This window comes from Haemorhous mexicanus, chromosome 2 (assembly GCF_027477595.1).
Source record: "Haemorhous mexicanus isolate bHaeMex1 chromosome 2, bHaeMex1.pri, whole genome shotgun sequence".
NCBI lineage: Eukaryota > Metazoa > Chordata > Aves > Passeriformes > Fringillidae > Haemorhous > Haemorhous mexicanus.
In genome coordinates, this window is record NC_082342.1 from 83,625,268 (window position 1) to 83,641,954 (window position 16,687).

Below are 16,687 nucleotides of genomic sequence, written 5' to 3' on the forward strand. Positions count from 1 at the left end.
TGTTGTTGGGAGGGGCAGGATCATGTGGTTTTTTGTTTGTTTTGTTTTGATTGTTTCTTTTTTGTTAGTTCTGTCATCTACTTCTTTGTAACACCTACCTATCTCAGAGGATTAAAGAAACACATGAACATACTTACAAGGCACTCTCTGTATATGTAATAGCATACCTGCAGAGTTTTAATATTTAAAAAAAACCTTGCAAAAAGAAGTAACAGTCACATTGGATATCCCATAAAGAAATATTAGGAGGGATTTGTTTTTCTGTTTATGGGAGGATAGAAATTCCCAAGTCATCCACTGCAATTGAATCCCAGGCATTAAGAGAACTCCTAAAAGTAGTGATATGATGCCTCAGCCTCTTAGAAACCGCACCTGCACAATTATCTGTGTGGATTGATGCCCTGTAAGCCACTCACCCTGTATTTAACATCTATATTTGTACTGTTTGGGAACAGATTCCATTTAGTCCCTGGGAAGGGTCTGAGGTAGCTTGCAACAGGTGCCAGGGGAGTCCAGTATTTTAGCATTCTGGCAGGATCTCTTTTAATGGGAAAGACTGGTTCAGCACAGTGCCACTAACATCAGTCTCAGACATCTTTCACAATCAAAACACTTGACACACAGCACTTGATCATCTCTTTCCCCACTGGCTGACTGCTGCCCTTGTAAGAACCTGGGAAATGTGGACATGCCCTGAGGAAGAACAACTCACTGAGGCTTCTTTTACTGTAAAATTTGAACTGAAACTGGTAATGGCTAAGGGTAGAGCAGGGCACAAAATCAAGCTAACTTCCCATCTGTAGTTTAATGCTCTAGGGGGAGACAATGATGGCATCAGAAGTGCAGAATGTTAAATTGTGAAGGAGTGGGGTGATTCCCAAAGTGGAAAGGCTTGTGAGGGTGAACAAGTCTGAATGTGCAGTGCAATACAGACAGACTCCAGCATACTACAAATCTTGGTCACATTGCTAGTCTGGGGTTGCATCCCTCCACTGGGATATTTTGCACAGTGCAAAGGCAGTGCTGAAATGAAGTTCTGCTTGCTAGAAGGAGAGGGAAAATGAGAGTGGTAAGGTCAAATCAATCACCCTTTTTTGTTGAGAGGATGATTTAAGATTTCACAGCTATTTCTGCAGTTTTTTCCTCCTTTCTGACCCAACCATGGGACTCCACAGGTAGGAGTGACATAGGTGGAAGATGGAACTTTCCAGATGTCCAAGCACCCTCATATATACAAAATCTCACAGATTAAGTACTAGTAAATGAATCTGTTAGAATTTTATAAGGTAAATTACTGTCGTTTTTTTTTCCCCTGACGTCCCTATGATGGGAATAATTTGTTTTTTAATTAAACGTATCTGGGGATGATTCTGGCCTGTGTTTTGTTAGGTGGAATTTTCAAGAATTTAGAAGTATTCACCAAAAGACAGCACCCTCCACTTGAAATTCCTGGCAAAAGATGTTCAGAATTTTTGTTAGTGAATAGTTGAAATGAAGCAATAGGAGCTGGGCTGTTGGAAATTCTGCATTCTGAAAAACAGCATCGTGCTGGGAAACTACCTGTGTTTTGCTCAAAGTTTTATCTGTAGCCTATCCATAAATTTTCTGGGCTTGTAATTTTGGTTTTGGTTTGTAGTTTGCTACATGTTTTTTCAACTGGGAATACAGTCATGCCATAGCTTGAAAAAATTGCAAAAAACATTGGCTGAGTGACAAATGTGTGTGTTTTCTGTCTCCAGAAAAAAATAAATGGTCTCCAGCTTTTGCTTTCAGCAAATAAAACCTTTTACTTTACCTTTTACTTTCAGCAAAAAAAAGTTGAAAATAATTGTATTTGAGAAGGTTGTGTATCTGTTTACCTGATTGCCTTTGCCAGGTTAAATTAATTCTGAGTTTGGGGCATAGCATTACTTTTTCATTTGTAAGCAAAGCAAAAACAAAAAATTGCTTTTGGTCTCTTGGAGTTTCTTTGTTTTTGTATCCTTCTTTGTAGCTGCTGCCTTCCAGTAGCATGGAGAGTCTAAGAGACCAGAAGACTTGTGGAAAGTATTCCAAGATCTTGTTGTTGTCTAACAATGTCAGTTAAGAATGTCTTTCAGTAATATATATATGTTTTCTTGAGCTGCTTTATCCCTCTTTGTGTAGTGGTTACATTTTTATCTGCTAGTGCTCATCCATTGCAGGCTTAATGCAAGGCTGATTGTAACCCTACTGCATCTTACAATGAATACATCATTGATACCCAACTAAGTGGAAATAATTTTCTATGGCAAAGCAGAAGAATTTAAAGTCATATCACACTACCCTCTTGTAACTTACTGGGATTTACAGATTAAAATGATTATTTATGAAATGACTGTGGTATAGCATACACAGATAGAGGAGGAGAATCAAACACATTTTGTATGATTGTATACACTTCTCTATTTTTACATGTGTGCATAAGCATTTTGTTTGTATATACATAGCATATGCAGTATAACATGCTGGAACCTGTTGTGTGTAAAAATACATATAATATTTATGCAACACTCACACCCATTTGACAGCTTTGAGACTGCAGATGGATTTTTTTGAAGTTGTGATTTTTTTTCACATTTCAGTTAGCTTGTTACTTTCTCAAAAGGAAAGAAAAATATACTTTTAACTCACATGATAATAGTTAAGTTTGTCTGAAGCTCTGCACATTGAATCAACCAGAAAAGAAATTGGTTATATCTAAGATAGCATAATTTATGTCAACAATGTAATTTTACTGTATTGGCAGGTAAACACATGGGGGTGTTTTGTCTTTGAACAAATGATAAATTCCCCTTGCCTTTTTGCTGTAAACCTCCTAGCAAATAATTTGCAATTTATTAGGAGAGCAATGACAATGCATATAATTAGCTATTCTCTATTGTTACGTCTATTTGATTACTTTCCTGCTATCACATGCAATATGAAACCATCTATTACGAGGTATAGAATATGTAAATATCTAACTTTACAAGAGAAACTGGAGACTGGTCCTTTTTCAAAAGAGGTGGGAAATAAAAGAATAATTGTTAACCATGTCCTTTCATTTTCTTGAAAACATCAATTACATTTACAAATCCCAGAAACACAAGCCTGCCAGTGGAACAGAAATAACTCTTTTCAGAAAAATCTAATCACATCTAATAGCTGAAATTTATTTACTGTAATTTGAAACATTAATTATGATAATGTTCTGACTTCTTTTGTAACACAGTTCTCAAAGCCTGGCAGTTCTCTTTTTTGTTTTGCTGTAACACATGTTTTGTGACTTGGAGAATTTCTCTATCTTTCTTTATTCTTTGTTTTATACATTCATCCGTGAGGGAAATTTCTTTTCCCCCTCTGTTTCTTAACTATTTTCTTCACTTTCCCCATTACTCTTCGCCCACCCTTGTCCCCCAAGATGTTGATTTAAGAGATGGATTTTATTGCTTATACTGACTTTAAATGCAATTGACACTGACTGTAATGCTTTTTTGGACACAACACACAGTAGCAGTGGGAAACTGCTGTAGAGTGATACCAGTGTGCTCCAACAGTGTCAGGGCAGGAAAAATGCTGCTGATATCTTTGTCTTGACTTGAGCCTGAGGCTTTAGAAGGTGCCTTCTTTATATACATATTTATTTGGCTTCATTAAAGTGGTTATTAAATTATTTTTTCAAGGGCTTGGTTTTTGCTATGCTAGCTTATTTGGCTGCAAGTAAAGAAAATCTGTGTGAGGAAGTACTTTAATGATTTGCTTTTCAGTTGTGAAAAGTAAGTCAAGTTGTCAAGATACCTGGCTTTACTCTGAAAGCCTTTAAAGAAAATGACAAAAGGGCCTCTGTTTTTCTTTTTGTTTTGTTTTGTTTTTTAAGTTGTGTTTTTCTGTGTGACAGGGAGATTAGCCAAAAAAAATGGAATTTTTATTAGGACATGAAAAGGTCTCTAATGACCCTTGAAAGCGGACAAAAGGGTAGCACAATAAGTGACAGAACTCTAACGAGGGTGGAGGGCATTCCAGGAAAAAAAGAAATTAAATCCTTTAATTTTTTTCGGCTTGCCATTTTCTGACAGCTTATCAAGTGGTTGGGACTTGTTTGTTTTGGCATGTGGTTCATTCATTGTAGGCAGCCGGTACTTTGTTCTTCTTTGTGGTTTCCAAAACCTGATTGTGTTTATCCTAGACTGTGGGAAAAGTGTATATTCCTGTTTCCTTTATAAAAGTAAACGTCAGGTTTTGTATGAAATTTTATTTCCCATATTTTCCATTCCATTAATCATTATTGTTGAAATATGTCAGGCTCTGGCACATCACCCTTTGTTTTCATATGATTGTACAGATTGCAATGTCAGTGTGTGACCTGTTAAGTCAAAAAATAAGCATGTTTGGGCTGTAGTAATTATTACTTCATAAAGTGTGGCTGAGGAACATGCACCATTAGTGAAAAGGGATTAGGATTTAATTTATTGCTATTAAAGTTGTTTTGGGGGATGTCTAGCTATTGTGGTGCAGTGCTTTCTCATTTGTTCTAGACAAGACACGACTTAGGGGAGCCGTGATTAGGGCTCTTCATATACCTGGAGGTCGCTGTAGAAAGGAAGGGAATAATGTGTGTTTCCTGGGTGTAGTGAAACAGATGAGAATTAATACGAGTAATACAGTTTGAAGTAAGGGTTATTTTAATCAAATATTAGGAAAAACTTCCTAATTGTAAAGATGCAGAGCACTGGGATAAATTGCTTAGGGAGGCCGTGATATTTTTGCAATTGAAAGATTTTTGAGAATGAGTTAGAAACACATCATTTGGGTGACACTGGTGTGTTTGGAATCTGCTGGGAGTCTTAGGCTAGAAGATCTCTCAAGATTATTTGCAGCCCTGTTCTTATGATTTTTTGTCTTTAAAATGCTGAAGGCTTCTGTGCAGTTCTTTACAATAATACTCATCTTCTCAGATCTGTGCTTTAGTACTTTTATGTGCACTTGGCATTGTGTAAAAGGGCTGTGTGCTCATTGTGTAAAATGAGGGCTGTGTTCCTTGGGTTGGGACCTCTGTGGGCCATAGCTTAGATATGAGGAACGCAATGTGAGAAAAACATTTTGACACTGAAGGAGAAAACTATTCACAGGAAGAAAGAATTATTTATACGTTTTGCATATTTAAATTATGTTTAATACTGTGTGAAACCAGTAATATATTTTCTCTTGCATTGTCTTGCTGCTTACTGACAATGTAATATTTGAAGACTTTTTAATAACTTCAATCAACTCCTGAACCACAGTAGGTGACCAGACATTTCATAAGGTCATTTTTTTTTCTGTTTTCAAAGTAGCATCATTGGAGGTTTGCATTTTAAAAAGAGATTAAAATGTCTCTCATTAGGAGAGAATGAAGATAATACTAAATGTGAGTAACAGGAATACAGAATCACAGAGATGCCAGAAGCCTCATTATTCATGACATTCGAGCACAAGGTTGCTCTGTGTTGTACTTGGCCATATTTGCCTTCATTGTCCTTCAAAAATAAATTTTATTGAGTTGACTGAACTAAAACCAAAATCTGAAATGAAGTATTATTTAGACTTCTAGTACTTCTGTTGAAGGAAATTATTTTATCTGTTTAATGTCTAGATTTATGTATTAAATTATTTTTGATTACTTTACAGTGATGTGACAAAGAAAATAGAATGGTTACAAATTTGTTGCTTTAATCAATTCTTATGTTTGTGTTTTTCAGCGGATTTCTCGGAATGCCTCTGGAGAGACCAGCATTCAGTTTCTAGGCACAGTGGTAAGTTTGTAATAACTGTGTATTGACAAGAGTTAAATTTGTAGAAGAATATAATGTAAACAGAAAGCAGCTAGATTACACTTCTAGTACATTTACACTCGTGGTTATGGGGGTCAGTATTATGTGCTATATTCTGAGTTTAGCAGGTGAATGTAGGCCAACTGAAGCTAACTTCCAAGGCACAGTATCTATGTTCTGCTTTTCTATTGATTCAAGTCTGCATCTGTTTCACTTGGAAGGGATCTAAAAGTAACTGCTTGTAGATTTGTAAGCTTATTGCAGTATAATGAGGTTTGGTGCACATCAGGGTCAGTCCCACTCTTCCTCATCCCATCAGCTTTCTGATCTCTATTGCTTCACCATATCACATACCCCTGTATCCCAGAGTGCATATCCCAGTAACTGTCTCAGGAAAAACTGTTTAGTAATGCAAAGTGCTCTGTTCTTTTCTCACTCTAACCAGATTTGGTAGCTCTGTAGTTCTCTCAGATTTTGTTTGCTGGATAGAAGTATGCCTAAAATCCCAATCAGAATTTATAGACAGAATTTACTCTATAAGACTGTTCTGTGGAGCACTCATGTATGACATACAGGTTTTGTGTTAGGTCATGGATGCTTATATATATATATACATGTGATTGAAACACCTTCCAATTCTGTGATTTGCATGATTAAAATGCAGCCATTGGATTTTTCCAAAGTTCTGTATGCATCTAAAAGTAGTTCTGAAAATGAAATAAAATTGAAGTATCCTCCAAAGTTGTCCTGCTTGCTGCCAATAGATTTCACTGTAGTGATATTAACAGTGCAAAGCCTAGGAATGAAACATTCCATTTAGAATTTAGTCCCAACATCTTTGAGCACTATTTGTTTTGGACACAAGTGGACTAGGATTGCATATGGTCATGTTTTCATTCTACTTGTGATTGATTGGTTCTGCTGCAAGTCCTATGAAGCCATTGTTGGTAAGGTGTAACATGGTAAAGGTAAACTTAACAAGAATACCTTACATGTTTGCTTTTAGAAATGAAAAGTGCCCCTAATATTTTTTACTTCTATAAATACATCTCCATGTGTGCATATTTATTTATTTATTTATTTGTCTTAATCACAGGCAGAGTAGCAGTAGCTTAAAGACATAAAAATGAAGTTTTTTCTGCGCTCTTGTATTTATTATGATGCTTTGGCTCTGGAGTTGCAACCTGTGTATGTCAGATTGCTGCTAGGTGGCTGATCAGATAGTCTTTGTGTGAGAAGAAAATAATTACTCCAAGTAGATAAGATATAGGCACAAATAAAACTTGATAATACTGGCTAGATTTTAGTTAAGTTCTCTCTAAGTGGGTGCTAGAGTAGGGAAAGTTCTGATTGTGTATTTAGTGACATTAAATATTAAAACTGTTGCTCAAATTAGATATGAAAATATTTTGTGTTCTTTTGTTAGAAGTGACCTGAAGTCTCACTTACAGACCAGGACTCGTGTACTGGGCCTTATGCAACAGGAAAATATTATAAAAGAGGGAATAGAATTGATGTGCTTTTTGTGTTAAGAAAAATGATGATGAAACAGCTAATGGATTGTAATACATGTTAGATCTTTTTTACTAGCTCATGTGTGTTTATTGAATCCTAGTTATTTGGGGAAATCAAGTTTGTGATTACAACTAAAATTCTCAGGAGGACTAAACAGAAAAGCCTTGAGTACTCTGAGATTTTTTTATTTAATATAAATTATGCATGTCTTGCTGATCAAACCCAGAGAGACAACTTCAGCAATCAGGGTAGAGAAACAGTAATGAAGTCTGCTTCCCAGGGTTTGTTCCAATACCAGTTTTCCCATAGAAGCCAATCTGTGTCTGTGCTTCTCTCAGTTCTTCTAGCCCACTGTCCTTTTCCCCGAGTCCTACCTTTTCATTTGCCCCTTGCTCATTTAACATCCTTTTACTGTTCTGATATAAACTTAATATGCTCAGTTTAGGTAATGGGGTAGATGATGCAATGATATCCACTACAAATTGCTGCACATATAGATATACAGTCTCTATGTGTGTACATGTGCACACACAAAATGTAAATGTTCCAACAAAGAAAATGTTATCTTAATCAAGGCCCTAGAAATACATTTTGAGTTCACCATTACTTATCTCTTATTAAACCCTTGCTAAGTGCAGTTGACTTAGGAAGTGTTTGAAAGGAAAATTTAGCAGAAAAATACTCTTGATTGCATATTATTATTTTTATTATAATGCATTGTTATCAACATAATAAACAGCTTGCAAAGTTACTTCTCTAATTTTTTAGGGGTTTTTTTTTTTAGTAGCAAACATAAAGGATGACTCTGAGCATTCTGTGTTCTTTTTGATCAGGGCAAATGTTGATGTTGGTAGCAGGCAGGACTGTGCTATGGAGTGTACAGACCACTGACCTGTCCAGCAGAATATATTTTTAGAACCAGCTTGTAAGGAGCACAGCTTGCCTGGCTTGTCAGGAAGGCATCAGCTTCAATAGATGGCTTCACTTGATTTTTTGACATTGTAGAAACAGCTCTGCTGCTGGATTTTGACAAAACACAAGCCCCTGCTTCAGGAAGGCAGCTGACACTCTGAGGGGAAGTGAAAGCTGTGCTTCTCTATTAGAAATATCCCGGCTGTTCCAGTTAGTTAGGTGGAGGACAGAGAAGACTGCATTGCAGATGAAAGACAACAGTATAAAATCAATTTTGCTGCATAACATATGGTAAACATCTGGACAATAAGATGAATGTTTCTGTTAGTGTAGCAGCATATTTCTGTTATTTTAGAGGAAAACAGGAGAAATCATGTTGCTTTCTCCAGTGATATCATAGCTTTGAGTGCATACTGTTAGCATCACTTGGGGGTCTGCATGGATTTGTCATAATGCTTTTGTTTGTTTCTGATCATGTGTAGAAATTCATTGCTACTTGAGCATTTCTCTTCTCTCCAAATTGTAGTGCCATTAGATAGCTTATTTTCTCCAAATTGTTTTTTGATAGAGGGTTGTGAGTCTCAGATATGATAGGGACTCATGCTTTTGGAAGATGTAGGAGGATGTTTCTGCCTGAGGAGCAAGCAACTTTTAACTGTAAGAAATAGTTGTTGAATGGGAAATTGCACTGGTTTGGTTTAATTTTCTTGTGAGGATAGCATTTTGAGTCCTCACTAAATTATTGCAGAGGAGATCCTGTGTTATTGTTGTAATTGAGATTTTTCATGAGTTTTTGCTCGTTTGTCCCCTCTGATGAATGTCACTAGATGTGGTGTGCTGATAGAGTCCTGCTATTTTGCTGCTCCACACCAGATTTATTCAGATAGTGTATTTATTAATAGCATTACCACAACAACAAGTAATCTGGTTGTGCTATATATTGTACAAAGAAAAAGGAAGCAAGATAGTACATGATTCAGATTAATGTCTAAAACTATGCCCAAAAGTAAGAGTGCAGGAAGTAAGGAAGCAGTCCTTTATGGGGTGTCTCCTGTGTGCAGGCAGCTCATAGAAGTAGGTTTGTCAAAAATGTAGAATCACAGAATTGTTCAGATTGTAAAAAGATCTCCAGGATGATCAGTTCCAACCATTAACCCAGCATTGTCAAATCCACCACTAAACCGTGTCCCCAAGTGTTATGTCACGCGTCTTTTAAATACCTTCACAGACAGTGACTGCACCACTTTCTTGGCAACCTGTTCAATGTTTGGCACCCTTTTCCATGAAGAAATGTTTCCAAATATCCGATCTAAACATCCCCTGGTGCAGTTTGAGGCAGTTTTCTCTCATCGCTTGTTACCTGAGAGAGGAGACCTATCCACACTTGGCTACAATCTCCTTTCAGGCATTTGGAGAGAGTGTGAAAGTCCCCCTGAGCCTCCTTTTGTCCAGGCTAAACAACTCCAGCTCCTTCAGCAGCTCCTCACAGGACTTTTTCTCTAGATGTAAAGGTCACATAAAATAGATACATAAAATCTATAGAAAAACACTAAGATGTATACACAGAGCTTCTACTTCAGCCTCTGCAATTGAAAAAACTGGATGTTTGACTGCTTAGAAGACCAAAGTCCAACCTTCATTCCCGTCTTTCTAATTACCCTCCATTTTCTGTTGTGTCTTTTATCTTTTCGTTCCACCTTCTGTTCTCCTACGTGAGAGGAATGTTTTTGGCTGGCCCACTGCTGGCCCCAGTCATTTGTTGGTTATTCAGGCCTCTCAGCAGGACTTCAGCAATGAAATACGTCTGGGCAGGCAGCCTTTAGCACTAAGATAGCTGTGAGTATATAGAGAACTGCAGATTATTGTGCAAGCATTAAACGTATTCTAGACTGTGTGTAGAATTTGAAATAAAGAAGTTGTGTATGTTCAGATAATGAGCAGCCTGGCTCCATCACGTCCCTAATGCCATTGTCAGCTTTGGGCTGCAGGCCATGCTTGACAGTGATGCTCTGCTGCCCCAATGGATCACTTTCCTCAAAAGAGACGGTCCCTATCCTCTGCTCATCACTTATGCTGTTTCTTTGATCTTCTCTAAGACCACAGCAGAAATATAAGCAGTTGTGTTTTTTCCTCTGAGGAACAATGGAAGAACATACACATGACATACTACTCAGTATATTACTTAACAATATAGGGGAACACAATATAGGAACCTGCGTGGAACGGGTTGGAATTACTCGGGCTTAAGAGTCAAGCCATCTTTAGGTACTTTCTGAGTTTCCTAGCACTGTTTTCTTGATTCATGCATCTCACTGGAGGTTTCTCCATTGCTGATCACCAATGGAGTGCTTTTTGCCACCTTTGATTTACAAATATTTTTTGTAAAGTTTTGCTGTGGTAGCTTTAGCTCACTTAGGATTACTAGTAGCCTGTTGATACTACACGTCGTTTTCTTCAGCCTTTTTGCAGACCAACTTAAAATAGTCCTGAGATCCACCACTGCAACTAGATCTACAAATTCCAGGTTGAGAATACTGGATTTAGGAAAAGTAGTCTCTGTCAAGCCCTTGCCATACTTTTTAGCATAGCTGGCATATATTGTAGTAGTAATCACAGTTAGTATTATTGAGTTTTGGGTTTTAGCTACTTCCAGATAGATTGGCAAAGGGAAATTCCATATGCAGTTGGGGTTATTAGTTCTGTATCCTGTTCATGGCAGTCAGAAATGGAGAGCTTTACATAAAGGCAATCCTCAAAATCTATGCCTTTGCTCCTGTCGTACTGTATTTTCTTATTTTAGTCATATATCTAAGCTCCTAATCTTAGGAGCTACAGGCCAGGATACTAACTTTTCTCACTGCTGATTCTCCCTTTTGCTCCCTCTTGCCATGGCTTATCTGCTTTTGCTTCAACAGCAAACTTCCAACTTTTTTGTCCCATTACTGAGGCTTACAAATTGTCCCGAAACCCTGCAGTCTGTGTATAATCTCATCAGCAGACAGTTTCCTCCTCCTTTTCTCTTTCTCCCTGTGTTCTTATAAAGCTCTGGCCGTATGAGTCTGATTCAGCTCACAATAGGGAATGTTTAACAACCTGCTTCTTTCACCCTCAGAAATCATTGCCGTTCTTAACAAGTTCTTTTCTTTCTTTATGCTTTTCTTTCTATATGCGACACTTCTGAAATTAGATACTGAAGATTTATGCAGACTTTCAAACATTGGTTGAAGACCTGCAGAGGTTACAAAGGTGGTATTTATTGGAATATATAGAGTACTAACCACAAGAAAATAAATATAGGCCAGTAGGTGTTTATTTTGCAAGCTAATGTCTTTTTTAAATTTTTTTTTTTTTTACTCTTCCTATTCACAAGACTTAAGATTAGGGTCCCTGCTGATCTAAAGGGAATTGTACTGTTGTATAGGTTTTCTTTTCTTTTTATCCATTTTCAGAAGCACTGTGAACCACAGTGCTTCTAGTAGTAGAACTATCATCAGTGGCATTTCAGTAGTGCAAAAGGTGTCCACAGAAAAAACATGCAGTTGTTTCTGAAAAGAGTAACTTCCTTTTGAAGGTGATGAGAATGATGAGAAAGAATCCTGAGACTGGCAGCAAGGTGCTGCAGTATTCTTTGGAAAGTGGGTAACTCACATGAGAAGGATTTCACCTGGGAAAGTAGCGACCATCATTAGGACTCGGTAGTGAGAATTGTTCCAGTTCATGAGGTGTGAGTGATCAGGTGCAGTCACACAGCTGCATATGCTGGTCACATTTCGATTCTCTTATATATTATTTGCATGTTTTAAAGCAGAAGGTATAGTGAATATATTAAAACTGTCCACTGGGGGCAAACTCAAAACCACCTGAGCAATCTAGAAATACCACTGTTACCAAAAGCCATGTCCCTAAAATCAAAATGATCAGACTATTTTGGAAATCTTGCCCTAGATTACTTAGGAAAGAGAAATAAGAAGGTGCTTGGAGTTCTTTCTGAATTTTGCTCCTGTGACTTAAAAGAAACCAGAAGTGACACAAGTTCCCATGGGACAACCTGTAGTCTTTGCCTGAGATCTCCTTGAACAAGAGGTGCTAAGGTGAAGCTGAAGATTCATAGGTGCTTGCTGGATACCTAATTGGCTGCTGCCAAATTTCCCTCAACTGGACTATGGATTTTGGATTTGTTTCCGTAACAGATCCAGTGCTCTTCAAAGGACTTGTGAAAACATACCTATGGTACTTGTGAGTAGATGGACTTAGCTTTCCTTAGAATTAATTTAGCTGAAATTGATCAGCAGTTTAAATAGTGCAAATTGGATAAGGAGCTGGGAATGGGGATTGAGAGGCAGAAATCTGCGTTGCAAGCATTGTGTTCTTACAAAACCAGGATGGAAGTAGGCTATTGCATTTAAATTCTAATGTTTTTCTTTTTCCTTATTCATTTTTTATCTTGGTATTTTATCTATTGTTAATTAGAGTTTTAATTTGCAGGAAAAAAACATGATGATGTCACAAGTAGGTCAGGATTTCCATTAATGTCCTTAATGTTGGTGGATTCTGCAGTGTGTGTGTATAGTGCTCTTTGTTTATAATAAATGAGGCCCCTCATCCCTCAGAAATACGTAATGGAAAAGTTAGGATTTTTGATTTTCCATGCTTCTTTTGACAAGTTTCTTTCTTACTCAGTAACACTGTGGACAAGGACTGAACTTGGTTCGTTAGCCTGTTACTTCTTGGAAGACAAGTGGGCAGCTTACCCAAAGGTGTAACTCAAGTGATTTACTTTGGTAGACTATGATCTTCCACTGAAATAATTATTAATTGCTTAATTTGGCCAAAGAAGTATTGGTAGGTTTTTTAAAAGCTGTATCAAGACTGTTACCTCATACTGAAGATGAGCATTTTCTTATGAAGATGTTTACTAAACATACATGTAGCCCATGTTTTTGAACAGCCTTTTGATGTCTACAGCTTTGGCATATACCCAAGAACTGTTTAGGAGGTATTAATTTATATGACTTCGAAGCTTAATCAGAAATCTTAGTGAAACAAAGGCACAATTAAGTTAGTAAAGCTAATTTAAGTCTCTGAACGTAAATTTTAAATGAAGTTTTTATTGATAATAAATATACTTTGTTTCTCATTAGTCTTCTAGGCTTCAGTGGTAATATCAGTAAAATAAACATGTTTTACAAAGATTTAACATTAAAAATGCTATTAATATGACCCTTGGTACGCCAGCACAATTAGATTTCAAAGTGAGCATTTAGGATGTAACAGCGATTAATGACAACCATCGAAAACAATTTTGAACTCCATCAGTTTAACTCAGGAGGGTAAACTTAATATGATAATTTATCTAGTTGAATTGTATCAGCTTAGCAGGAAAGTATGCAAATATGTGACCCTTACCTAGAATCTAAATGGATGCTGTGCTGATAGATTTATCAGTTCCATTAAAGAACTTTAGGGAACTTTGGAATTTCAGCAATTGTTCCCTTGGAGGTTGAAAACCAAACCTGATCTCATACTGGGACCATTCTGGTCTGCATATTTCCATAATTTGCCTTTGCTACTAATATGACAGCAAGACGCAAATAACTGTTTCTAATAATATCAAATGGAGTTGTGGAGGACAGCATTTTAATGTAGTAAAAGACCTCCCCGTGGGGTTGTTATTGCCACTATAGAACAGCAGTTACACAGTTGCAACAATAGTCTCTTAATTGATTCGTTTAATTAGCAAGAGATGAAGCTTGTGCTGCATCTTGTCATCTGTTATCATGGGGGCGGCTACAGAGAGAATCTCTGCATTTGTCACTCCATACAGTCCGGTTTAAGCAGAGTAAAAGGCATTGCACCTTTGGAGGTGAGCCTTGGTGAGAATGCCTTGAGAGTGTGCTTTCACTCAGGTTTTCAGTTTGTGGACATGTCTGCCTTAAGAATCTGCATGGGCTCTGGGGGAGAATTTATGACAAAGCATTGTTTTACTGGGGGAAATCTTAATCCAGCCATGCCAGGCATTTCTAACCTAAATATGCAAATCTAAGTATTATAGGAATGGTGGATTATTTGGGGCATCACTGTTGTAGACTAGATTTACTTGGAAGAAATAGGGTCAGATTAGTGAAACCAGCCATCTGCCTTGTGATTGCTTTTTCATGGCATTTTTGTCTCCAGACTAGATAAACAAAGAGTTACATGAGCACATGGTCCATGGTAGGGAGCATGTGGAAAAGAGGGAGTTTTTTTGTGGTTGGTTTTCCCCAGAGTAGTTATGAATACAGATACAGTGCTTTGCTTGTTTCTGGGAGATGAAGTAATTTTTTACTGAGATCTATTTTATTTACATTTTAAGGGTATGTAAATAAATATATTTTAAAGACATGTAAATATATTTGGAGCTTCGGTTTCATTTTTCTCTTCTCCTTGGCTTAGCTTTGTCTTCTGTTCAAGGTTATTCTTCCTTATGGAAGGAAATATTTCTAGAGGAGGACAAGCTTCTTGTTAAATGCTAATTAAGAAAATGAAGGTTAAGTTGGCATACTTCCATTGTCATAACACTGACCTAAAATAAAGCATCTCGTACTAATCTGAAATAAATTAGAGGGGGAAGCAAATAATTCTGTGCACGTGAAACATTTGAGATGTCTTCTCGTGGTCTGCTTTTTAAATGCCTGTGCTTTGGGGTTTTTTTTTTGTTTGTTTGTTTGTTTGTTTTTGATTTTCCACTTGTGTGCTGTAGTGTTGAACATGCTATCTAATTTTGGAATACAATGGTCCTGTCACTCTGTAGCAATATGCTGTCAGAGAAGGCATGTTTTTTAGGACAATTTAAGTGAAGATTTAGCCCACTTATCATTAAAGATCCCATGGTAATTTCCACAAGGTTCTGAGATTGCTTCATATTCTGAGAGTCTTGGCCAAAGTCCACTTTGTGTAATTACCTTCTGTCTGCACAAACCCCTATTGCAATTTTAGATGTGTTTGGTATTTTTCTCTTCCTGTCCTAAATAGTAAAAATATTGCTACATACTGCTCATAATTACTGTGGGTTATAGCCTAGGTTCAGATAAGGAGATTACTTGGTGAATTTTGTGTTCCCATTGTTAAAACAACAGAATATGTGACAAACAATGAATAAACAGTAGGATATAAGTTAAATCCACAAACAGATGGAATACCTCTAATTTTTGACTGTTTCACTGCATCTTGTCTGTCTCTGAGCTGAAGTATCTCTACTGCTAGGACCATCATTGAGGGAAAGACCAACTCTCAGACTGTGTCAGAGGTCAAGCTTAACAGACTGCATGGTTCTTTGAAGCAGGTCAGAAACCAGTGTGGGGCTCTAAGTGCTGTTGTCGTGTGCTCAGATGACTTCTACGTGGATTTCATATGTTTTTGTTCCCACCGCTGAAACCCTTGATTGTGTTAATGTTTGTCTCTTAACTAAAACTGGTTTCAGTTCCTCTTTCTGCATGCTTTCATGAACTCCAGAATGTATGTTCAACCATGATGCCTTTAAAATGGTCCATTTCTGTGTTGTGTTTTTTCATAGAATTTATTGCCTTCCACTTGAAGACAGTGCTACTTCATCACTAAAGCCTTGTATTACTTTGTTGTATGCCATGTCAAATCTTTTTATTGATATTTCATTTCCTCTTTCTAGTAATCCTTTCTTTGTTTCTTCTGCCTTATTTATCTTCTCCATCTTTTCTCAGATTGCCTCTCTTGTATATTTCCTGTGTCAGATTCTTTTAGACATACTTGTATTTTGGGATTTTTTTCCCCCTCTAGAGAGATAAATGGGTTGAGAAGAGAGACAATAGTATTAATCTGACATTAACTTTCATGTCTTTCTCTAAGTAGCATTTAGGAGAAGAATAAACTTTAGAAAAATTGCTATGCATCAGCAAGTCATATAGCTATGGAGTTAACACATAAATATTAGAGATGGAGGGGGAATACCAGGGACTCTTGTAACACAAAAATTGTTCATTTGTTTATTCATTTTCTTCATAGCATGTAAGATTGATATTTTGAAGCGCTTAAAATTTTTCCCAGTGTTCATTTAAAGCTCTCTGCAAATAACAGGGGAATTTATCATGCAGGAACACACAGTTTATTTCACTTTTTTATGCAACTCAAGTTTCACATAAATTCTCTTCTGTGTAAAGTACATTGAGAATTACGTGAACGATGTTTTAACAAAGATTCTGTGCATCCCTGCTTATCTGAAGGACAGCGATCCATGCTGCTGCAAGCACTCACCTGGTACAAGCAGGCAGCCTCCATCTTTGTTTCATTCATGCTATTTGATATTTATAGTCCTTGCCCACAGCAGGCAAAGGAAGGTGAAGGACAGAGCAGTGGTAGTAGGAAGTGCCATGCTTTGTGTGACCATCTCCCAAACACCAGTCTTATGGCTTGGAGAGGTGCCATGTTGGCAGGGTGCA

At 37.2% G+C, this 16,687-nt stretch overlaps 1 protein-coding gene across 2 annotated transcripts in view; it reads left to right on the forward strand.

Moving 5' to 3' along the window:
- Window positions 1-16,687, forward strand: part of PCCA (propionyl-CoA carboxylase subunit alpha) — a 272,824-nt gene that overhangs the window by 208,404 nt on the left and 47,733 nt on the right. For both annotated transcript variants that reach the window (XM_059839289.1, XM_059839290.1), the window contains one exon: window positions 5,739-5,792. In XM_059839289.1, coding sequence (XP_059695272.1) covers window positions 5,739-5,792 — 54 coding nt within the window. The remainder of the gene's footprint in view (window positions 1-5,738; window positions 5,793-16,687) is intronic.